Below are 25293 nucleotides of genomic sequence, written 5' to 3'. Positions count from 1 at the left end.
AAACCAAGACAGTATTTTCTACAACACAGTCACTGATTTCAGTATAGTGACATTTCCATATACTGATATTTAAGGCTATTTCAACTTCTACAAAGAGATTTTACTGAAAAATAATAAATGAGTATAACCAGCAAGAACTACAGTATCACGCAAGTGCTAAAGAAGTTTATCTTCCAAAAAAGTTATACCATTTGCATCAATATATGACAGTGAAAAACATACTTCTCGGGTTAAGTAATAAAGTCTAGAGGCTGAAACTTAATGTCTGTAATCTGCAGAAAAGGAAAAAAAAAAAAGAGGTAAGAAATCTAGCAGACTGAGGACCCTATTTTTGTATAGTTTAATTTCAGCTACATAAGCTGTCTTCAGTGCTTTGCTCCTTGAACATGTCAGCCAGCTCCTGAGCAAAAGAGTCCATTTTCTAGTGAATATTAATACATTTTCTGCCACCAGCCATGCAAGTCATCATTTTACATCAAAACCTATTTTCAATAAGCTAAGAGTAACTTTATTTAAAGTTGTATGTTTATGTTTAATTGTTAAAGATCCACTAAAGCATAGTAAGAACAAGTCAGCTTCCTATCTTTGTAAACAGGACCAAGTCAGTTTCACAGCAAGCTGAGGTTAGGCTTTATTCTGACTTTCATTATCCTAAAGTTGCGCACTGGTGGAAGAATGCTGTTAAAATAAACACACATGACAATATTACAAGCCTATATAAAAAAGCTCTTACTTGAATTCATCTCAGGGACTCATAACTTTTCACAGGTTTCCTAAAATTTCAGAGTGGAGATGCATTCCCTAATCAGCACACAAAAGCAGAAGTGGCATCACGTAAAAGACACAGTGTTAAGATCAACCTAAACACTGCAGGTAGTCACAGCCTACAGTCTCCTGAAGGCAAGCCAGTGTGGTCATGGGAAAGACCAACAGCATGTCTAACCTCTAGTCCACCTTCAGGAGCATGAAAAGTTTAATATAGTTTCAGTTATCAGAGTAAAACAATCCTTCTGACTGTCTGGATCTAGAAATGCTCTGCAATATGCTAGGGTGATCCTCCTGAGAAACAAGCCCATGGAGTTGGTGCCAGTTCTTTTTCAAAGAAGTTACTGCATCTTCATTAAATTACTATTGCCAACTGTGTTTTATTTAAGCCACCAAGATTACCACAGTATTATTTTGATACTAAGTAAGGCTACAAGCACACATCCAGTCACGCAAATAATTTAACTGTAGAACTGTACCTAGAACTACCTACAAAGCTATTGTCTCTCTAACAAGAAAGGCTAAAGGAATAAGCACAGAATACCAGTGTTGCTTTCTTCCCATTTTCATTTAACATAAATCACCGCTCAAGTTACAGTCCTTTGACATTCGCATTAAAGCTTGAACTGCATTTCAAAAGCAGCTTCAGCAAAATGAGGCGTGAGTCACAGAGCAATTGCCAATTTAACTGCAGTTTGCTTATAGTTCCAGTAGATGGGTTCTATTCACTGAACACTCATAACTCATACACCACTGAAGCAGCAAGCTCAGTGCAGCAATCTAGTAAGCTGTGATCACTACTAGATTTCTATTTGATACTTTGATGCCTCCTTCTCCCAAACCCAGTTCCTGAGCTATTACTCAGAAAGTTGAAGACCGAATGAAAAGGATCAAACACTGTTCAAAGTGTTTGACAGTTTATCCTGCCATACAGGATAAACAGAAGAATATGTCTGTAATTAGACAGCCATAAATAGAGCTATAAGTTATTCTAAAAATCTGACTTTTTCAGAAAGAGAAACTGACACTTTATCTCAGCCAGGTTCAACTCTACCATTTTACTAAATCAGTGTCACTCTCTTGCTTACATCTCACATGGTTTTCACATGTGAGGAACAGTCATCTGCTGCTTCATCAACACAAACTTGATGAGGTCAAATACAAAAATGTGAGTGGAGCTCTAGTTCTTTCTCACAGCAGGCAGAGAAAGCCAAGGGTAGAGGATATTGTGGATGCCAAGATTTACATGAACCTTACTAAAGATGTTCAGTAAGCCAGAATATGCATTAACTGAGGGTGACTTAACAGGTACACCATGTCCAAATAGGAAATCTCAACCCCCGAAAACACAGTTGGAAGCACGGACTGTGTAGGAAGGTTTTGCAAAAGCAGAAGTAACAGGGCATTTACTTACGGACACTACAGGAGATTGAACACAGTTTTGCCTGTTACAGCCTCTCCCATTCAAATGTAACTAGTGACAATAATGAGCTGCTTGAAATAACAATGACAAGACCTAGAGAGCATGCTTTCTTACAAACTAGCTTTTTGTATTACAGCTAGAAGCTGCTTATTGTGCTAAGGTGAAAGCATACCATAAATTTGCTAAATCAACTTACTTTTCTTGAAAGCTACTGTCCTGAGTTCAGCTGTACCAGTTATTTTTCTCCTTCCCAGCAGCTGGTGCAGTGCTGTTTTTCAGCTTTAGTCTGAGAACAATGCTGATAACACACCAATGTTTTAGTTGTTGCTCAGTAGCACGCCAAATCAAGGACTTTTCAGTCTCTCATGCTCTGCTAGTGAGGAGGGGCATAAGAAGCCAGAAGGAACTAGAGACAGGACACCTGACTCACACTAGCCAAAGGGGTATTCCATACCACAGCACATCATACCCAGTATATAAACTGGGGGGAGTCACCCAGAAGGGCAGATCGCTGCTCAGATCGGGCTGGGTATCAGTCACCAGGGGGTAATTGCATTATGCATCACTGCTGTTTATTGTTTTGTTTTGGGGTTTTGCTTGTTTGGGGTTTTTTTTCCTTCCCCTTCCCTTTTCAGTTTTACATTCTCTCCCTTTGTTATTTCCCTTGTTACTATTAGTAGTGGTAGTAGTAGTGGTTTTGTATTATGCTTTAGTTATTGGACTGTTCTTATTTCAACCCGTGGAGTTTACATTCTTTCAGTTCTCCTCCCAATCCCGCCTGGACCAGGGGGAAGGAAGAGTGAACAAACAGCTACATGGTGCTGAGTTACCAGCTGGAGTTAAACCACAACAAATGCCTTTTTACCCTTCAATTTTTTAACACTTTTAGTAGTAACATGTTCCATGCAGCTGAGAAGTTTAGTCTTTTGCTGGTTCCTTGTCAGGAATACAGCTAGCAGTGTTAAATGACCTGCCTTATTGTATCACCTAGTCATCTTAAATAAGTAGCGGATAGATAAAGCATGTTGTTCTACTGCTGGGGCATTTCGAAGCTTGCAGTATTTGAGCATCCAAATAAAAAACTATCATGACACTTGAACATGAATGCTTTCCTCAAACTTCACATTAAGACATAGTATTATTATGGAGGTTGTGTTTGTTTTTTCTTTCAAACCCTTTTTTCAGGCACATTTTGCAAAAGTTAAGTTGCAGTGTTGCTTTCAGTTACAGGGGTTTCCCCCTCCCCCTCTCCCCACCCCAGTCTTTACTGATGATTGAAGAACAGTAACAAAATGATAGACTGTTGTTAGAAGATAAATCCTTTCCCTAGCATAAGTGTTCACTGTCAACTGAAAAAAATATGTCCTTGCAAGTATGTCAAAGGGGAATATCCTTCTTTCAAGTTTTAATTAACTCCTGCATTTAAGAAACAAGAACAACTACTAACCTGCAATACTGAGTAGCAGAAAGCAAACCATTTCTCATAGTTGGTAAATACACAGGAAAATGATATGCTGAGAAAAGCTGTCATTTTCATTACTTGAAACTGAAATATGTCTCCACAAAGTAATTCTTATAGGAATACAGCAAAATTCTATATAAAAGGTGTGTGTGGGAATAATCAACGCACCTTGCTATAGATGTAAGACTTCATAAGTGTTGTGCAGCAACACTAGGCTTCAAATGCATTTCAAGAAGGGCTGAAAGCTGTGGCTTAAACCACATAAAACAGTAGGTACCAGAGAGACCAGGAGATAAGCAAATTTTATCTTCAATAGCTCCAGAAACTCAGAAGACAGGAAAGAACCCAGATCACAAGTCTCCTTCTGTTTCAGTCAAATGTTTCAAACATCTCCTAGCATGCCTTAGTTTCCACTAAAAGTAACACTTATTCAAACAGCTGGCCTAGAATCACTAAGTCATAACAGCAATATATACCTACAAGAACATACGAAAGAATAAGCAGTGATAAGACAAGCCAAACAGGCAGCATGAGGATTCAAGGTGGAAGCACTGTCTTCTGCGAAAGAGTACTACCTCTGCTAAAAGCACACAAGATATCCCTCATCACTGGAGAACCACTGCCAGTTGACAAGTCCCAACACTTTTACAGGCTTCTTATAAGTTACTGCAATGACTGACAAAGAGTGAGTTTTATCTGCAGAAAAGTGCAAGAGAATGTATATTGCATTAACACCCACCAAAAAGCACAGTGCTTGCTGAAAAGCAGAGCGATTCAATGATGATGCTCTGATTCGCTATACTGAGACGTCCCTTACCATGTTTTATGAAGAGTTCCAGTTTTAAAACATTGAGTCCTCACTTATGCTGTATATTGAGATCAGCTCATTAATTCAAGGTTAACATATAGGTAAACTGCCTAACCATTTTAAAAATAGCTTGTTTCTACAATGTCAGTAGTAAGAACTAACTAGGCAACTTTACTGAATGACTGGAACAGACTCTGCAGATTTAGCCAAGCAAGTTTCTTCTACCTTTTTATTTGTGAAAACAAAGCCTATAAACTTCTGAAAGGTCAAAGCACTGTTGTGCCTGCAAGAGAGTGTAAAACAAATGGAAGTGCAAAGACAATCAAATGCTATATTGAGTAACATGAGACAGTTCCTTTATCTCCACCTGTCTGCATGACTCATGACCAACAGACATGCAAAGTGCAATAAATTATGCCATTTACTATGAAAAAGCACAGTAAATGCTGCTAAGTCCTTCCCAGTAACATTAAACAGCAACATGTAGAACCAAAGAATAGTAACTATAAAATACAATATTAACAGACTTAAGACAAGTCTGTATTAATAGTGCTCTGGACCCACACAAGGCTTGTTTGAAAACATAACTCAATCATTTTCCCCGGAGTCCAGACAACAGCACAGTACTCCAGCCACCAGCTAAATAGTCCAATACTCTGCTGTTGTACTTTTTTCCAACAAGCAACAAAGTTCAAAGTTACTTTATTACCTTTGTGCTACACCACACTGAGTCCCTAGGCCACATCAGAAACTGCATTGTAACAGCTGCAGAGAACAAAATATGGACTACCTTGAACATTAAAAAGCTGATGTTAAGAACGACCCTCCCCCTCACACCCACCCCCAGAAAATTTATGCTTCAAAGTAAGTTGCTCCAGAGAAGAGATGAAATGGTGAACATGTAATAAATACAATTTGCCTCCAATCCCATTCAGTTTTTATTCTTGATTTCACATTTTAGTGAAGTTCTGCACAAGGCATCCTGATGGCAAGATACAGTTCAAGCAACACCTTTTATCCACATCCCTACCCAAATCAGAAACTGTCAGGTTGCCAGAACTCATTCCCTACCTCAGCACACCACTAAGCAGCAGCTACCAAGAACTCCTGCCTCTCACAGACTCAGTACACCACAAAAGAGTTTCAGCTAGCTCCTCCTTTAGCTGCCAAACTACTCTACTCTCCCACACCAAGAGTACTCAGAACCTTGCAGTAACTTGTGACAGATGAGAGTGATATAGGAGTGCAAACATCAAGCACATTGGGAGCAAGAGCTGAGAAGGAAAAAAAAGCATAAGTTTTCCATCAGCTCTGCTCTTGACAGACACTAACATGAGCTAGGAGTCTGTGCACTGGTACAACAGAACCAGGGAAAACTACAGAGGTTAATGAATTTCATATGTTCTAGATGCAAGCAGCCAGTCAGACACCACAGTTTCTGATGCTTCCACTGAAGACACACGGTATCTTTTTCCCTTGATTACCGTAAGACTGCTATAAGAGTCTTATAAAAGACCAACAACAAGCCTTTGAACAAATTAAACCAGAAATAGTTCATGCAGTAGCCCTTGGACCAGTCCGGGCCAGGCCAGATGTGAAAAATGTGCTCTATACCACAGCCAGGGAGAATGGTCCTACCTGGAGCCTCTGGCAGAAAGCTCCAGGGGAGACTTGAGGTAGACCCTCTGCTTTTGGAGTCGGAGATATAAAGGATCCGAGGCCAGCTATACTCCCACTGAAAAAGAGATACTGGCAGCCTATGAAGGGGTTTGAGCTGCCTCAGTAGTGATTGGCACTGAAGCACAGCTTCCCCTGGCACCCCGGTTGCCTGTGCTGGGCTGGATGTTCAAAGGCAGGGTCTCCTCTACACATCATGCAACCAATGCTACATGGAGTAAGTTGGCCGCACTAATTACACAACGAGCTCAAATAGGAAATCCCAGTCATCCAGGAATTCTAGAAGTCATCGGGGACTGGCCAGAGGACAAAGATTTAGGGATGTCACCAGAAGAGGAGATGATGCATGCTGAAGAGGCCCCACCATATAATGAACTGTCAGAGAGTGAAAAGCAATATGCCTTGTTTACTGGTGGGTCCTGCTGTATTGTGGGAAAGCATCGGAGATGGAAGGCAGCTGTGTGGAGTCCCCTGCGACAAGCTGCAGAAACTGCTGAAGGAGAGGGTGAATCAAGTCAGTTTGCAGAGGTGAAAGCCATCTAGCTGGCCTTGGACATTGCTGAACAAGAAAAATAGCCAGTACTTTATCTCTATACTGACTCATGGATGGTGGCAAATGCCCTGTGGGGGTGGTTGCAGCAATGGAAGCAGAGCAACTGGCAACACAGAAGTAAACCCATCTGGTCTGCTGCATTGTGGCAAGATATGGCTGCTCAGGTGCAGAACCTGGTGGTGAAAGCATGCACGTAGATGCTCATGTACCCAAGAGTCAGGCCACTGAGGAACACCAAAACAACCAGCAAGTGCACAAAGCTGCTAAGATTGAAGTGGCTCAGATGGACTTAGATTGGCAACATAAGGGTGAATTATTTTTAGCCCGGTGGGCCCATGACACCTCAGGCCATTAAGGCAGAGACACAACATATAGATGGGCTCATGATCGAGGGGTGGACTTAACAATGGATACTGCTGCCCAGGTTATCCACGAATGTGAAACATGTGCTGCAACTGAGCAAGCCAAACATTTAAAGCCTCTCTGGTATGGAGGACAACGGCTGAAGTACAAGTATAGGGAGGCCTGGCAGACTGACTATATTACACTCCCACCGACCCGCCAAGGCAAGCGCTATGTGCTTACCATGGTGGAAGCAACCACCGGCTGGCTGGAAACATACACTGTGCCCCACGCCGCTGCCCGGAACTATATCCTGGGCCTTGAGAAACAAGTTTTGTGGCGACACGGCACCCCAGAGAGAATTGAGTCAGACAATGGGACTCATTTCCAGAACAACCTCATAGACACTTGGGCCAAGGAGCATGGCATTGAGTGGGTATATCACATCCCCTACCATGCACCAGCCTCTGGGAAAATCGAACAGTACAATGGGCTGTTAAAAACTACACTGAGAGCAATGGGTGGTGGGACTTTCAAACACTGGGATACACATTTACCAAAAGCCACCTGGTTGGTCAACAGTAGGGGATCTGCCAACAGGGCTGGCCCAGCCCAATCAGAACTTTTATATCCTGTAGAGGGGGATAAAGTTCCTGTGGTGCACATAAAGAATTTGTTGGGGAAGACAGTCTGGGTTATTCCTGCTTCAGGTAAAGGCAAACCCACTTGTGGGGTTGCTTTTGCTCAGGGACCTGGATATACTTGGTGGGTAATGCGGGAAGATGGGGAAGTCCGATGCGTACCTCAAGGGGATTTAATTTTGGGGGAAAACAGCCAATGAACTCAATTGTATGCTGTTGCCTGCTCTGTAACACTTTTATAGCCCACCAGCTAGATATCTTCAGGTTGCCAGCAACTGACCCTGACTTCCCTCTGAGCATCACCTCAACAAAGAATGAATTTTGAGGAAACCAGACGAGCTCAGCAGTGACCAGTCGAGTTTGGCAGTGTCATCAGCAGGCAACAACCCAACACTACACACCGTCCCTCCTGCCCTGAAAGACTATTACAAGAGATGGAGCCTGACATCATGGACTGGATGAATTCAGCAATTTTGTAGGGATTGGTCCATGGACTAGGGAATGATATCTTTCTCTTTGTGTGTGGGTGTGGATGTGTATATATGGGTCAGAGATGATGGTGTGTTGAGAGATGTGGGATCTGAGCATGACATGAATGGTATGGAATAAGGGGTGGATACTGTCCTGGGTTCAGCTACAGCAGTCATTTTTCTCCTTCTTAGTAGCTGGTGCAGTGCTGTGTCTTTTAACTTTCAGCCTGGGAACAACGCTGATAACACCGATATTTTTAATTGTTGGTAAGTAATATTTACTCTGACCAAGGACTTTCTCAGTCTCATGCTCTGCCAGGGAGGAGGGGAAGCCGGGAGGAAGCAGAGACAGGACACCTGTCCCAAACTGGCCAAAGGGGTATTCCATACCATGGCACACCATGCCCAGTATATAGACCGGGGGGAGTGACTCAGAAGGCCCAGATCACTGCTCAGCTCAGGCTGGGTATCGGTCGGTGAGTGGTGAGCAATTGTATCCTCTCCCCTTATTTCCCTTATCATTATTATTATTGGTGGCAGCAGTAGTGGTTTTGTATTATACCTTAGTTACTGGACTGCTCTTATCTCAACCCATAGGAGTTACACTCTTCCGATTCTCCTCCCCATCCCTCTGGGAGCAGGGGGAGGAAGAACGGGGGGAGTGAGCGAGCAGCTGCGTGGTTCCAAGTTACCGGCTGGGCTCAAACCACAACAATGAGATATCAGTAAAACAGTATTTCACCCATATTGTGCTGCGAGAAGACCTACTGCATAGAAAGAAAAAGCAGCTAGAGCACCTTCCATACAAAGAGAGGCTAAGAAAGTTGGGCTTTCAGAAGAGAAGCTGCATAGAGACCTCACAGCAACCTTCCCGTATCTGAAGGGAGCTTACAAGGATGCTGGAGAGGGACTCTTCATCAGGGACTGTCGCAACAAGACAAGGAGTAATGGGTTCAAACTTAAACAGGGGAAGTTCAGGTTAGATATAAGGAAGAAGTTCTTTACTGTGAGGGTGGTGAGGCACTGGAGCCGGTTGCCCAAGAAGCTATGGCTGCCCCATCCCTGAGAGCATTCAAGGCCAGGTTGGATGGGGCTTTGAGCAACCTGGTCTAGTGGGAAGCATCCCTGCTCATGGCAGGGGGTTGGCACTAAATGATCTTAAGGTCCTTTCCAACCCAAAGCATCCTGTGATTCTATGATCCCGCAGCCTCAGTTGTTTGGGCAGACTACAGTACAGCATTGTCACAAGGTGTTTCCTCAGACTCTACACTAGAGCAGAGTACTCAATAACGAAGAACATCAGAAAGTTCCTCCTAGAATTGCACTGACTATGCATATACATTGCACACACTGAATTATGACCAGTGTTACTAGAACTATTACAGCTGTTAACAACAGGTTCTCTTCTAAAGAAAATTTGTGGATTTTATGAGCATATGATTATCTTAATCAGAGAAAAGTACAGGAGCTTTGAAGCCAAGAAAACTAAGAAATGCTCTGAAATTGTGAGGCTGAATTCCATAGTTTGTTCAGCTAAAACTACAAGCACTCCTGGGTAAATGACAGAAGCAAAGACCTGAAACCATGGAGATTATTGCATGAAGTGAAAATTAAGCACATATCTTCCACATGTACAACTGAATTTACACTTAAGACAGTGGACATTAAGAACTCATGTCTCTTTTTGTAAGGATACCACATTCATTGTTATTTTTACCTATAGGTTTAAGTGTCATTTACCTATATGCCATTTTTACCTATATTTTAGGAAATCAGGTCTAGAAAATGCATACTAAGTCTTACTAAGGTACATCTTCATTTTTAAGTGGCCTGTCAACAGCTGCTAAATCCATCTGCACTGCATTAGCAGAAAGGTTGTGCTTTTTAAGTCCCTGAGCAGGGGCAGCTTGATAGACTTCATCCCATTTTACCCTCTTCCCTTATATTTAAAAATTAAGCTAAAAATACTTTATAATTACACATGCTTAATATTAGAGTAAAACATCATTTGCTGCTTTTAAATATGCAAAAGCCTTTAAACTAGTTATCTAGAGCAGCTGATAACCATTCAGTTATGATGCATTGAGAACAGGGTCTCCCACCTACTGTATGAATATAATTAGTTCATGTGGTAGCTTTGTACCTTGTGTTTACATACATCTCCATTAGTCAAAAGCATGTAAGAGTTAACAGCCTCCAGACCATCAGGGCACAATGACTCACTCCAGACAGATTCTCTGGTTAGGAAGCAAAGGTAAGTGACATTCATGCCCCTGCACCTCAGATGCTGCTCTCCTCAATGGGATTCTCACATGAAGGGACTCTTGTTCAGCACCCTTTAAAATCTTCATTAGTATCAACGTTTAATTTCTCTGCCTTCAGTAGAGGAGCAGAACAGCACTCAGCTATTTTAAGTCTTGCTGAGAACACTTTAAGTGTTTTTCCATTAGCTGAGCAAGTAAACTTCAGTTACTAATGTTACCCTAACAGCAGGTTGTGCCCATGAACTGCATACTTGGGTATGGCCACCAGGAACCTTCTGCAGTTCAGATCTCCACCCTACCTACTTTACAACTAAACTCTCAGATAAAAATCAGTAAGGGACACAAGCTTGTTGACAGCACACTGCAAGGAATTACATTGTTTTAACAAATTCCACACCATGGAAAAAGCATTACTGAAACTACTAGAACAGCTCTTTAGAAATAGGGCTTCAGACTCCACACATGAAATCAGGAACTCCAGGCTGCCTCCCTTCTCTCCAATACATTTTCCACAGGCAGGGAGGCCCTCAAACTCATCTCAACCCTAAAACATGCAGACAGCTTCGAGGAGCTGGAACACTGCTATAATAAAGTCTTCAGTGTACTCCAGTGTCGCAGATGTGACTGGAAACTGAGTATTAAATAATAGGGTGGAAGGTAATTTGGTCCAAATCCACAGGATGCTTTGACAAGTATGTGGGTTAATATGGCAGTAGCCATCCTTCATTCCTCTTGAGTTCCAACAAATGGCACTGGTCACCCAGTATGCAGCAGGCTTCTTCAAGTCTTAAAATTTCCTAGTGGATCACATCAGTGGCGTAAGGTCTGGGACTCTTTGATACTACCTGCTAATATTGACAGATAGGTTCGAATTTCTGTTTCAAGGCCAGGTTGAATGGGGCTTTGAGCAATCTGGTCTAGTGAAAGGTGTTCCTGCCCATGGCACGGGGGCTGGAATTAGATGAGCTTTAAAGGTACCTTCTAGCCCAAACCATTCTATGATACATTAAAAATATTCTTCCCTGCTGACAAATGGTTCACCTATGTGTTTTATTTCATTCACCAATGAAGATACTACCAGATTTCTTAATGTTCCTACACTGGAGCTGTTTTACCTGCCTGGCAAACACCTCTCAGTTCCACCATATCACAAATGATGTTTAACCTCATGAAAAAGCCAGAAAATGCATCTATAACCAATATGGTCCAACCTGAATTAGACAGTCAAAGGCAGACCTATGCTTTTCCCCTTACCCCATTTTCATTTGCAGTTTAACCTTTATGAAAGTGCATGCCAACTCTACACTCCCCTGAACTTTTTAGTGAAAGGTATTATCAAGTATCTAATACTCATGACAGTTCACTTAAAAAATAATTACTGTTTTAACAGGAATTAAACCAATATAATTATGCAATTCATGCCAAATCTTACTTCACAGAAACTTGGTAACAATCCCTGTTCTGATCTGTAGAAACAAAAGGAAAAATTTGCTTTTCAAGAAGTCCCTGTAGAAAACTTGTAAATGAGTAAGAGCAAGACTGGAACTGGAGCATTATCTCCTCAGCATCCACAAACACTAGGTAATCTTGCTCCAAGGTACTTAAACCAGAAGTATTGCTCCCAGTGCAGTCATAAGGGTCAGACACCACAGTTCTCATTTATACTAAAACCTTTTGGAACAAGGCTGATGCAGTGTTTTTGCTGGCAGCTGAATGTATGCCTCAAAGCTGAGGAGCTGCTCTCTGATAAAGCTGAAACACCACCTCTATCTTCACTCTGACACTGGTTGTCCTCTTCCAGTAAGAGCACAATTACAATTCAGGGTTCTTCTTAGGCATCACTTTATGCTATACAGAAGACATCACATCTTCAACAAGAGTTCTTCCATTGTCTTGCTTCATTTTATTCCCAGGCAAGGAGCCTTTAGACACTAAGTAGGAGCAATGTGAGCTTCTAGCATGTAAAACATCAAAACCATTATGCAAAGATGTGGGCAATTTGCACATCCATCATTAAGAACTTGAGGCTCACTTCTGTGTATCTGCAGCAGCCTTTTAACTGGGAAAAGCATGTAATCCTTTATGTAAGGAATGCTAAGCATGTTAACTCAGATCCGCAAAACAGAGATAAACGCTTTGAATAGCCATCCCACTAACTGATGAAGTGCCAGTTATCTCTTAGTTGTTTCCTGACCTTTTGTTCCCCAAGTACAAAGTAAAGGACCTTTTGTTTCAAAGCACCGAGGTCATTACCTAAAGATAAGACAGATTTTTCCTCTGCATCAACCAGCCTTCAGCTGAAGACAGCAAGATGTGGCATCAGCCCAGTCTAGTTTCCCTAGTGTCCCCAAGCACATTCAATACTCTTCATATTCAGTGAAGAGTAGAGATTACTGAGGGAGTAAGACTGGTAGAGCCCAAAGGTGCTTTCAGTAGCAAGGACACCATGCTGAATGAAGCAGGATACTTCAGATTTAACCCTTCCAGTATCTAATAGCTTAAGAGCAAGCCACCTGCTACAGGAAAAAGTGCTGGTCATTCAGATTGAAAGGAGAGGCAAAGCAGCCTTCCTTTATAAGCATGGAAGTCAGCCAGAGACTACTCAATAAGGACGCCAAAGGATCAGTGTTGGGCTTTAAGCAGCCTCTTAGCCTGACTCATTTTGTGCTCCTAAATGGCCCCTACTTCTGGGAGAATAAGTTGTCACAATCATTAACTGAAATGAGGAACTGCCATGAAGCCTGGCCTAGTGAATTCAAGACAAAGGTATACATTTTGGCATCATCTTTGATAAGTCATACTCTTCAGGCAGGATGCCCTTGTTTTGGGGGAATTCACTTTCAAATTAACAAACTGTGTGTAGAACAGTCAGTAGAAAAGATGAAGACTTTAAGAAAATCCCATTCTTGCAGTCTCAGAAGTACATAACCACCTCTCTAGGCCCAAGTATGGGCATCCACCTTTCTCTTTAGTTTCTACTTGGTAAGGTATCTGAAGTCAAGCGTAACTAACTGATGCTGTATAGAGCTGAACTGCAGGAAGAAATGGGGCATGAGAATCCACCTTGTGACTGGGGACACAGAAGTGCAGTTTGACAACAAAACTGTTTTAGAGGACGGTAGCCAAGACCTATATCAGGAATGACCAATGACAAAAATATCCCTTTAGATGTAACAGGTTATTCTCACACCAGGTACAAGTAAAAAACTTAGACATGATCACAAATGCTGCCTCCAGCACGCAGAGAGTACTGAAGAAAGAGATGCCAATTATTTAATGTCCTAACAGTATTTTCATTAATGGGTTTGAGCACTGGCAATTGAAGTAGTTTTTATTATTCAAAAAGGCACAGGCTCTGGCTAAAGTCAGTCTCAATGTGCAGCAAACTACATGGTCAAACTTAGGAGATGAGATCGGTAATTTATGTCCCCTGCTCATTCTCAGCAGCTGTGGATGTTGATGAAGTAAACATCTGGGAAATATTCCCCTTGGTATCTTTTTGCTGCCACATTCTTGCTTAAGCATCATCCTTGTACTGATGACACATCTGAACAAATGTAGGAAAAGGTGTCTTAAGTTTTCTGCCATGCTAGAAGAGCAGAATGATCATCATGACTAGGGAAGAAAGCATGTGCTGCATGCCAAAGACAGGTCCCAGGGTGGATACCAGAGCTGCCTAAAGGTTTTTAGGCCTTGTCCTTCACTATTAATGTATGCAGCTGGGGAAACACATCTCTCCGGCATACCCAAGCCATCAACATTAATACATCACATGTAGTAGGGGCTGAAGCAACACACAACCTGTGTCAACTAAAGCCTTCATCTTTCCACTTCCCACTGGTGCTGCTCCGGGAACACCAAGTCACAAAGTTTGTTTAGCGTGAGCAAACTGCCCATGTTCTGCCACTACCTTTTAGTAATAGGAAAATAGTGGCTCCTAACCCTTAAACCAAAGTGTAGAGAACATGCAGCCTCAAAGAGGCGTAGTTTGAACACACAGAAGCTAACCAGCACATTCAGGAGTTGCAATCAAGAACCTACGTTAAAATTGTATCCTTGAAAGCTGGATCTTTTAAGACTTGGGGAGGGGGGGTAGAGGAAAAAGAAAAAAGCCAGGAAATCAAGTACCAAAGTCAACATTTCTGAACAAAACCAATAAAATGTTGACACAACTGGTACATCAATGTTTTTTGAGAGAGCTTGGAGTTGAAAAATGGAGATGAGAGATTGAACTTTGCCAGCCATCCTTTTATTCTTGTTTTAAAGTGATGGCATCCATCTGGTAGTTCTTTTAAAGGTAAACAACAGGTCCAAATACAGGCAACCTGTGCACCAGCTATTGCTAAAATAAAGTACTAACACGTCACACTGCAGTTCATATACACTATATTGATTCAAGTATGCATCCTCAAGAAAGTGGCTCAAGTGCTGCAATACAAAAGCAGCTTTACCTACGAATTAAGGTAGTATGCCCTCTTCACAAGGTACAAGTTTAATTACCTATATCCATGCAAAAGGAAGTTTTGCATCAACTAGGACTAAGGAAATCCTGACTCCAATGGAGTCAAATAAAACATCCAAATCTTCTTTCCAAAGCTCATAAGATTTAAACACCCTGTTAGCATTCATCGTTCTCACATAAACCTGATTAAGCGCAAATACACTTAATTTTGGGGTGTAGAATCTAGGTAACAAACCTAAGCTCCTTCAGACTAGCAACATCAGCATTATTTTCTTCTGCCTTTATTCCATGAAGTAAGTGCAAAACACCATTTGACAGCTCACAGCTTAGAAAACGAAGATACGAAAAATCCCAAAATGAACATACCTGTTATTTTGTCCCTGACAAGCTTGCAGGATTCTATCTCACCAATGCTGCCAAAGAGACTCTTCAGCTCCTCTTGTGTCATGTTTTGGGGAAGGTAGTTGACTATTAAATTGGTCTTGCTGTCTTCTGTGTTCCCAGAATCAACCGGTGATGAGCAGTTGTTTATGGTGGTTGAACCATGGGCTGTGTTATTGCAAGTTGGTCCATTAGACAGTTGTGTTTCCATGGCAGCAATTACCTGCTGAAAAACAGAAAAGAACCATCAAAATTCATATTTCACCGTCTATTAGGAGAGTTCAGACAAGAATCTGAAATACCTGTCACTAGGCAAGGCCATATACTGCCTCTATATGCAAAAGACCCCACTAATACAGAAGGATTTTTAACTGTAAGGCAAGGCAATACTTCAAAAACTTACAGGAAAATAAAGTTGTCACAAAATTTTCTAGGATCTCTCTTAATGAAGTCAGCAGTCAAAGGTTAGTTTCCATCGACCTGCATTCCCCTCATTTAGTGGCATCACAGCCTTTCTAGTTACCAAGCAGAACTGGTCTGTTGCAAGGGTAATCAGTACTATTAACTTACAACTAGTAACTGAAATGATATGAAACGTAGCTTTTGAAGTGATAATATTTGGCTATTTTCAAGAAGATGTGGATGTTAACTGTATCCTGAGCTTATTTCTCATAAGCAATAGCAGAAAACAAAAAGCAGAAAGATTAGTAATTGAAAGAGACTTGAGAGATATATGGTTGTGCTGGGATAGAAAAACTCCTCCTTGATAACCTCTAGGTCAACCTTCTGTCACCAGAGGTTGGAATTAGGTTTCTAAATGCTTTTGGTTAAACCCACAATTCCTGGTTCTCACTTCATCCCTCCCCCTGCACCCTGAAAAAAGTTTAAATTTGATACTTTAACTTGATCTACTTTTAGACATCAAAATACAGGAGTGATCACCACTCCAGGAACTACCATGTTTCAGCCCAAAGTAACTGACTGTATGATTGTCAAATGCAGCAGCAATCATTTGAAGAACTATCAGTATTTGCCCACAATCTACCACTGCCATCTCAGTCAGTTACTGAATGGTAGCAGCTGATAAATACAGTGGATTTTTAATTGCAGCCTAATATCCAAGCCTTGGTCAGCCTATCTACCCTCTTTGAGACCAACTACGTAAGACAACATTCAACAGGAAATTTTATAAATTAATTCTCCAGTAATAAACATTCCAACACAGAAGCAAGACTCAGCAAGAAGTTCACTAAAAATATCCAGCAGTCACTGAAATCCAACCTCATATTTAAATTTCTAGGAGGACTCCTCACACAAGAAAACCTACTGTAAAAATCACAGTGTAATGTCAGGACCTCTGGAGATTATCTGTCCTAAGGGTCCTGTTCAAAGCAGCATACCCGAACAGCTGATTAGGTCAACTGCACTCAAGGAACATAAATTTGAATTTCCTAAAAATGTATGAGAAGCTAAACTGACTATCTTTAAACTACAATTTGGACATTCCTGGGAACACATTTCTATGTTCTGCATACAGAAGTATTTCCAAGATGTTACTTCAGCACAACACAAAAGGGAAGATGCGTCTATTAAGAACATTTAGTATGAAAATCTGATCTATTTTTCCTGAGGAGCTAGGAACTGGAACAACAGTTCCTTTGTGACAAACTCTAAGGGGTAACCTGCTTCTGGCATTGATAAAACAAGTCTGCTGAGAAGATGAGAAAGTAGATGATCCTAATTAAGATAAATTACTTTTCAAAAAACTGGTATATCTGGCCGAGCTAGTAGCCACAAATGCTGTGCGCTGACGGAGGCTCTCTAGAATTGCTTTTCCCACCCTTTCTCTTTTTTCCCTCCCCTCAAATTTGTAGTGTTCATTGATCAAAATTAGCAGGATTTAGCAAGAACAATCAATCAATCCTCACTTAACTGCACATTTATTTTTGTGTTCAGGTGGCAAGAATGAGATCCTAAGCCAACATTCAAGTGAACAGCTGCAGTAGCCTGTGTGTGCTGAAACTACAGCATTTCTCAGCTATAGAACCATCCGCTGTGAACCAAGTGATACTAATATGTTTTACAAATAATGCATATTCCATTGATAAGTTGAATACAACCGTTCATAAAACACAAAGCACATCAGCAGTTACTAAAGATTTTCCACCCAGAAAAATAGTTTGAGATAAATTTACAGTTTTCAAACAATTTCTTATAGTAAGACTTGTAAATATGCTTTTAAAATAGTAAACACAAATACACAGTATACAGGTTTTTTAAAGTTACTGCAATGTAGTATTCAGACCATACCAAAACCATTTTAGTACAATACTACTCTTAATTATCCACCGAGTGTTTTGAATTAGTACTGCAATCTAATTGACATTAGAAGAAAGGCAAGCCACTGCAGTATAAGTTCTACAGGAGATCACCATATTATATAAAAAGTTGTCATGGTACACCAGTGTGCTCCAGGCTCTCACAGATTAGGGACACAACCTACAGCTTATAACGAACTGTTGAACAAGAGTTAACACAAGAGTTAACGTTCCAAATGGAAGATTAAGGAGTTTGGTATGGCCTCAGCACTATTAACATGTTAAAAAGTATCCTACAGAATTTAAGAAAAGACCCACAGACCCCAGTCCAAGGCTCTGCTGCCCACGAACCACTTCTAAGCAGAGAAGCCACATCACACAGTCTGACTGCCATGTTAGTTTGGAGTTGCCGTCTGCAATATGGACACAAAAAGTACCGTATGTTAGATTAGCAAGATAATGCAACAAATCAGTTTGTACAAATTTACAGTAATTGCATTTATATTCCCAGCACGTCCATGCAGTGTGGCTTAACTGGATTTGAGGCAATTCCAACCTAATCTTTCCAAATTAAGTTCTAAAGTTATTTTTCTTGCATAAGAAGCTTACTTTTAAGAATATGTAAAAGATATTGCAGTCTAGTTACCCCTGCATCTGCCCTGGAAGCTATCTCCAGAACCACACCATGCCTAAATTTTTTTTATCTTTAAGACTGAAGCGGGGGCAGGGGGTGTGGGGGTGTGGAGAAAAAGAAGGCAGCACAGCGAGCCTATTTTCCATTAGCACATAAAATGACCATGCAGCATTGAAAAACAACTCCCCTTACATGCCCTTCCCAGCCCACAAAAGAATACACATACAATAAACTACTTTGCTAAAGAATCCAGTCTGTTCTTAAAATCCTAGGTTTTAAAAAGTAAGTCAAATTCTTACACAGATAGTATTCAGCAATTTCCTTGCAATAGCTGTTTAAGAGTACCACTGGACATACAAGTGGCAGTAGAGGATTTCTCAAAAATAGAGTAACTGAAGCAAAATATGCAAGAAATAGCTCTTCATAAGGGTATTTTTGTCCCCAAGCACATTGTCTGCTTTTAAATAAAACATCATTGCAAACCCACTTGGATTTGAATTCAGCAGTGCTAGGAGGATACTATGAAAGCTAATGGGCCATTTGCAGATGATTACAAGTAGTCCAGATGTTAAATATAAGCACAATGGCACAAATAGGGAGACTCCTGACTGCTGCCACAGCTTGAGACCCGTGTAAATACAAGAGATCCTTCTTACCCCCATTTAGCAGATGAGGAAAGTCTAAACTTGATAAAAATCACAAGGACTCAGATTTTAGAAGGCTACTGCATCCAGTGTTTATAAACACATACTTCAAAACAACTTTGCCTGTTTAAAACTAAAGCAAATTAGTCTTCATTTCAGTTTGCTACCAAAGTCAGTACGGTTGGCTGACTTCAGGTCTGGTCTTTATTTCTAACTTAGATTGATAAAGGCCTTTAATCATCTCTCTTTACGCAAAATACTGAGGCTTTTGTATCAGCTGCTAACTTGCAAGTCCTTGTCTCTGGTCTCAACCCAAAACCAATAGGAACAGCTTCACTTCTGAAGCTCTCCACTGTATACAGGCAAGTATGAGGATGAACTGGATGAACTGGATGAACTGGATGAACTGGATGAACTGGATGAACTGGATGAACTGGATGAACTGGATGAACTGGATGAACTGGATGAACTGGATGCCTCAAATGACTACTTTCAAGTCAAGACAAGCTTTGTTAAGGAGACTGCATTAAAGTAGCAGTTTACAAAATTCTCTGCCCTAGAGAGACAGTAGTTATATGCATAAGATGATGTATTTGGATCACTATGGCTCTCAGCAAAGCAGCACGACCTAATAGATTATTTGCTTCCTGTGAGCCACTGGCTACAGACTGAAAACTCTAGACAGTTCAGGTGTGTGCATAGGACTTGAGTGTACTTGCTACATACACTTCACTGTGCACTCAAGAATCACAGCACGCCTCAAAAAAGCAAAGAGCACCTCTCAAGAAGTACCTCCAGTTTGCGTAACATCTATATTAAGTGAAGTGTTCCACAAGGTACTCACATCAATGTGCAAGTCCGATCTCCAGCTAACCACACCATTATGTCTCAAAAACAGATTTTGCTCTACCAATCCTTTTACCATTTTTATTACTTTCAAAGCTGTACCGAATGGTCTTTTACATCGAATTTGGAAAACTAGAGTTCTTACCCTTTTATTTACACTTCTACCTGACCTGAAAAAAAGAGAATAGCTAACTACACCAAAGAAAAACAAATGTAATTTAAAAATGTTTTCAGTCTGAACACTTCAATTAAAATGGCACGTTAACACAGAATTTGAGCTGTGAAGTTTCCGAAAAAAGTTTAAAATACCAAACTACTGAAGAGTCACTACTACCATGAAAAAAAGCCAATACAGTTTTGACTATTAGCCTCAGAGACAGTATTACACTTTGGATTATTAACGTAGATCAGCAGTTACTGCATTCAAAACCTCAATCAGTAAGTTCAGGAAACAGGGCTCTATGCCTGTTCAAGAAATTTAAGTTTGTCTTAAAATGCATTCAGATTAAGAGGAGTACAATTAAGTGAAGTTGGAAAGAGAAAGTCTGCTGTTTCTTTACAGTCCTGAAAGGAAGCAGAACTGAAGTTAATCAGTTCAGCAAACTGAGTGTTTCCCTTTATTAACACACAGTGCATGGGAGCCATCTCCCTTTCAATAACTTCCTTTTAATTCACCAAGCACAGTCAAGATTTTAAATCCAAACACTCTTACACACTGTCAGTGGCCTTCACTGAATCCCAGTTTCTGGGATTTCCAGCTGCAGTTCACTTAAGTCATAAGTAAGGTCTACCTAGCAGAGAAGCAAGTAGGAATTTTTTTTTTAAAGGCCAAAGCCATCAGGAGTTAAAAAACCATACAGTTTATGCAATCAGTTCTGGTTGCCATAGAACACTTCCAATTATATCAACAGTTCATTTTTATATGAGAGCTGTAGAAAATAAAGCAGCACTAGCAAGATGGAGACCAGCAAAACAAACAGTAGTTCTACTAGTTTTCCCTGCAAAACATGTATTTTGCTATGTGATATACTCAACTGCTGATGCTCAGATGAAAATGGAAGCTGAGGCTGGACTGTGGCAGTGTTGCAGCAGAACCAAGGTGAGGTGAACACACAGAAAAGCCTTCAACCACCTACCACCTCAGGTGCACATGCTAAAGAAAGCTTTAGTTCATCACACTTCTGGCCAAAGTCTTTTTACCACCTGTTTTGATTCATACCCTGTGCATCCCCATCATAGAGGGAAAGAAAATATTTCACATCAGTTTTAAATATAGAATATAATCCTATTTATAAAGACCTCACAAAAAATATCACTGCAGACATGTCAACCCTGATTATTACATGCAATTATTACATGAAGGTTATTACAGAAAAAAATCAGCACCCTGAATTCAAGTGGCCAGACACCAAATATTAAACATCTGCCTCCTCCAACAGGTTACCACTGTTCAGAGGCAACTGAACCATGAACTGCACTATGAAATGCGTCCAGTCTCAAGGGTCACAGTTGATAGAATGCTCTTGATACAAGTATGCTACACATGCTCCCACAGATGCTCCTGAAGAAATGTTACACCAGGAGACCTTCAGAACATGCTTTAGAATTCAGAATTTGCCATCTTGCCTCTTAGAGACAGTGCAATGGAAGCGCATGACAATTATCACACACTGCTATTTACGTAAGCAGATGCTACATGTTTTTTCCATAATACCAAATAGCAGAACCCCATGGCCATGTACAATGACTTTCATATCTTCCAGATATAAAAAGTCTAAACCACAACTTTCATCTCAGTTTGTAATAAAGTTGGGGGGTGTTGTGTTGTTTTGGATTTTTGTGTTTTGTTTGTGTGGGGGTTTTCTGGGGGGGAGGTGTTGGATTTACTTAAATACCCAGTGTGTTTTAGAGGATTTATGCCACCTACTTTGACTCACAAGAGTAATGAATGTAGTTTAGTGAGGGTGAGCTGTCTGTCATCTGTGAGGAGTGCTGCTGAACATCTTCAGTAGAAAAAAAAAAAAATCACCATTGAGTGCTCAGTGAAAGGCAATAGCCCTGATATAACCTAGATGCTGAACTTTGCTTTAGAAAACAGAACTCAGTAAAAAAAAAAAAAACACTAAAAAATATTGAAGTGCACAATTATTTGTACTTGGAAGAGCTTCAATTCTTAATGCTTCCTTTTTACCAATTTTTATCTTTAGTAGCCTGTTAATTTGAAGGGCTCTTTCTTCAAATAGTTAAGTAACTTGAGGCTGCATGAATGCACAGCCTTAATTCATGCATACTTGAAAAAGCTCTGTACAACAAAAGATAGTGGAGGCTGTTGAACCCAGCATATGCAAAAACCGCTACATAGGCTACTAGAACATCCCAAACTTCTTCATGGGTAAAGGCACCTACAGGCCAGAGGGCATCTCTTCAGTCAATCACCTTGCTTGTCAGAACAAAACACTACTCACATTCAGTTTCCCTATAGGAAGAACAGTTGTCAAAAAAGAGCTTAATGGTTACTCTGATGACCGCATGTCAACAGCACATATTGTGCCTGGTGAGCCTGCAAAAATAGGGCTAATTTCTTAGTCTGCGTTTTCAGTTATTTTAAAACAGTATAAACCAGCATTTCTCCATTAGCAGCCATCCCCAGTTGCATGTCCATTCATTTGTGTCATTCCCTCCATTACACTATTGGGGGGCAGGGGAGTAGTCAGTCATCTGTAGCACAAACTAAATTATGGTACTGCTCCAGGAGATAACTCACTCAGCCCAGGAGAACCAACCGGTAAAGCATCTCTTGATTTATGCAAAGTCATGAGGAAGAACTCTTATACACCACAGATTAAAGGAGAAAACGTGCATGGAAAACTTCAAATTAGCTTGTGATAAGGTGGTTTCAAAATTTTCAAGGTTACTAATGTAAACACAGGCAACTCTAAGACCAGAAAGCAGAAGTCCTATGCAACAATAAACCCAATTACATGATCTATTTAAGGTGGCAGGTTCGAAGGAGAAAAAAAAAAAAAAAGGAAAAAAAAAATCTTTCCATGCTGGCTTTTGTATGAATCACTTAACTAATACCACTTAACACCTCTAACACTCAAAGGCATCATGAGAAAGTGAGTGGAGATGGAAGATGGGTATCAAAAGTCATATAGGATGTAAAGATTTTAATTCAACCTTGTGATCAGTGCTGCAAAAGTTAATATGCAGAAGCTTTCAGAAAGGATGGAGAAGCAGGAGGGACTCTTCCCCACTCCAGACAAGCAATAAGACAAGTGGACAATTGCAAACAGCTGAACAAGAAACAGTCATCAGTACTGTAAAAAGTATTAAGGTATTGTTTTTCCAGGTGGCCACAAAGCACAAAGTCTGCTACCAGGAGAAAAGCTTGACAGTGCTGGTGACTGCACTGAAGGACAGAAGGAAGGTGCAACTTACCTACTGAATGTAAAAATGTATAGGGAACACTAAAATGTATACACAGATGAAAAACCATCTCCACACAGTATGCAATTCTTTTGGAAACTCTTAGCATTCCTGGAAAAACAACTTAAGAACCACAGGATGCTCTAAAAAATACCACACTAACACTACCAGTGTATTAGGAAAAAAGCCAGCATAATGATTTGCAAGCAGTTCTGAAAAAAATAACGTATGCGCAACAAGGTGAGGCCATTATTTGACAATGAGAGTAATCTAGAGACCATGCAGGAGCTCTTCTGTCCGACTGCAATTCCTATCTTACCAGCTGGGGTGAAAGGAGGGAAATACAAAGGCTAATCTAACTTACCTTCGAAATACTAGAAATATTTACTCTAGTAGTCCTCTGTAAAGAAAAACATCTGCATTCTGTTAAATAATCAGTTCAAGTGAGACTCTAATAAAGTAAAACCATTTTTTTATGTTCCTAATTATGCAGGTCAATTTAGACACATAACCCCTTCTACCAACGTAACAACTTATTCCTGAGCAAGGCAGACTCGAAATGCAACATTAGATTACACTCAGGATGAAAGAACTCAGCACAAAATTGTGCTCTTTTCAATATCCTATTTAATTTGAAGAGGAAACAATTACTTATGTTGTATTTTAAATCATAGATAAATGTCAAGTTGGCCCATCTAAACACACTGCAGATGTTCACCAACAGTTCCACCAAAACTGTTAATGGATCAGAAACAGCCACTGGTGTGATCAGACCTCAAACAAATAGCACGCCTCAAACAAGATGCAAACAATTCCAGGCTTGATCAGTACTTCAACTGAGACCGTAAAGCACATGCTCAGGCTTTTCAATTGTACCGTACAATTCACAAAACCTTGCCAACTATGATTTTTGCTCTTACTCATTTAAACACTTGTGCATGCTGTCCCAGTCTCATGTGCCAGCCCTCAGCCTTCTAGCAAAGTGCTCTCCAAGCCGATACAATTCTGTCAAAATGCATATGTATCCTGCAAGAAGTAACAGTATCTTACTGCAGACATTTCCCTTCAGCCTTATACATCTGTAGTCCTCTTGAGCCTAGTGAGGATAACAGAAGACAACAGATTCAATGGGGTGAAAGGAGACAACTTGAGGACTCTTCATATACAGTATCTCAATAGCTTAAAGGGTTTTAAAGTCAACATCCACTTTCAGACATACAGCGCCTGCTCCACTTGAACTGGCTAGGATGCATACTTCAACTTTTCAGTATTTACCTTGCTATTCCAGTAGGGCTGTGTGAATTTTTTTCCCCTTTCACATTGCAGTTACATCCTTCTGCCCCACTGGACATTTCTGAAGCTGAAGTTTTACCAATAACCAGGAAAAGGAAGCAAATCAGGTTAGCCTGACTCTGAAGAGATGCCCGCATTTAAAAACTAAGGTTAGAAAAACAGCTTCTTCCTAAGCAAGAAAGCAGGTGTCAACTTCAAGGCCTCCCACTACATTTACTCTCCCGTTCCTCTCCCTAAAGAGCATAGCTGAAAGGTTTTGTCCCTCATGCACCCAGCTTTCATCAGTGAAAAGAAGGGACCAGGAACACTTTTGCTCTGCTGCTTTTTCATAGCAGCACTCCTCTTGCTCACAGCTCCCTGGTAAACTGGAGAGATGATTTGGCCCAAAACCCAGTAGTATTGCAGACACTCCACAAGTGGCATGCCCCAGCAGACTTAAGTGGCCAGAATTTCAGAACTTGGTATCTCCATCATAGCCCTACCCTTGAAACTGCAGGACAATTTCCCTTGATGTCCTTGCTTCAGGGGAGTTTTTGTTCTCTGACAGTAACTTTGATCACAAGTGTAGAGTAGGCAAGGAAGAAGTTGCATGACTCAATATCCCTATCTTTTAAACCCTCATATACACAGCTGCTTAGCTAAGGAACTGACATCCTTAATCCTATACAGAGGGAAAAAACCCAAGCAGCTGAAAGTCAAAAACCAGCAGCCTCCATACCTTTCTTTACAAGTCCCTTCAAAGTGGTGTCAGGCCGTGACAGCAACACAAAGCCTGTGCACTGATATGCCTCCATTAGCCCAGATCACCAGTGGCCTGACAGCCAGCTGTGTCACAGCATCCTTCTTTTACAAGCAAAGCTTATGTGCAACACATAGTATTG

The 25293-nt window shown here is 40.8% G+C and overlaps 1 protein-coding gene across 23 annotated transcripts in view; it reads right to left on the bottom strand.

The window, feature by feature from the left end:
- Nucleotides 1-25293, bottom strand: part of ELAVL2 (ELAV like RNA binding protein 2) — a 101387-nt gene that overhangs the window by 39628 nt on the left and 36466 nt on the right. For 8 of the 23 annotated variants that reach the window (XM_030470322.1, XM_030470320.1, XM_030470330.1 and 5 more), the window contains exons 2-3: nucleotides 17889-17979; nucleotides 15234-15474 (exon numbers count right to left, since the gene is read on the bottom strand). In XM_030470322.1, coding sequence (XP_030326182.1) covers nucleotides 15234-15474; nucleotides 17889-17960 — 313 coding nt within the window. In that variant the 5' untranslated portion in view covers nucleotides 17961-17979. Of the gene's footprint in view, nucleotides 1-15233; nucleotides 15475-17884; nucleotides 17980-24039; nucleotides 24150-25293 lie in introns of those variants that run through there. The other 15 variants (XM_030470332.1, XM_030470331.1, XM_030470334.1 and 12 more) reach the window with 6 other exon arrangements.

This window comes from Strigops habroptila, chromosome Z (assembly GCF_004027225.2).
Source record: "Strigops habroptila isolate Jane chromosome Z, bStrHab1.2.pri, whole genome shotgun sequence".
NCBI classification, from domain to species: domain Eukaryota; kingdom Metazoa; phylum Chordata; class Aves; order Psittaciformes; family Psittacidae; genus Strigops; species Strigops habroptila.
The sequence above is the reverse complement of the archived record's forward strand: the minus strand, read 5'-3'. Positions and strand labels throughout refer to the sequence as shown.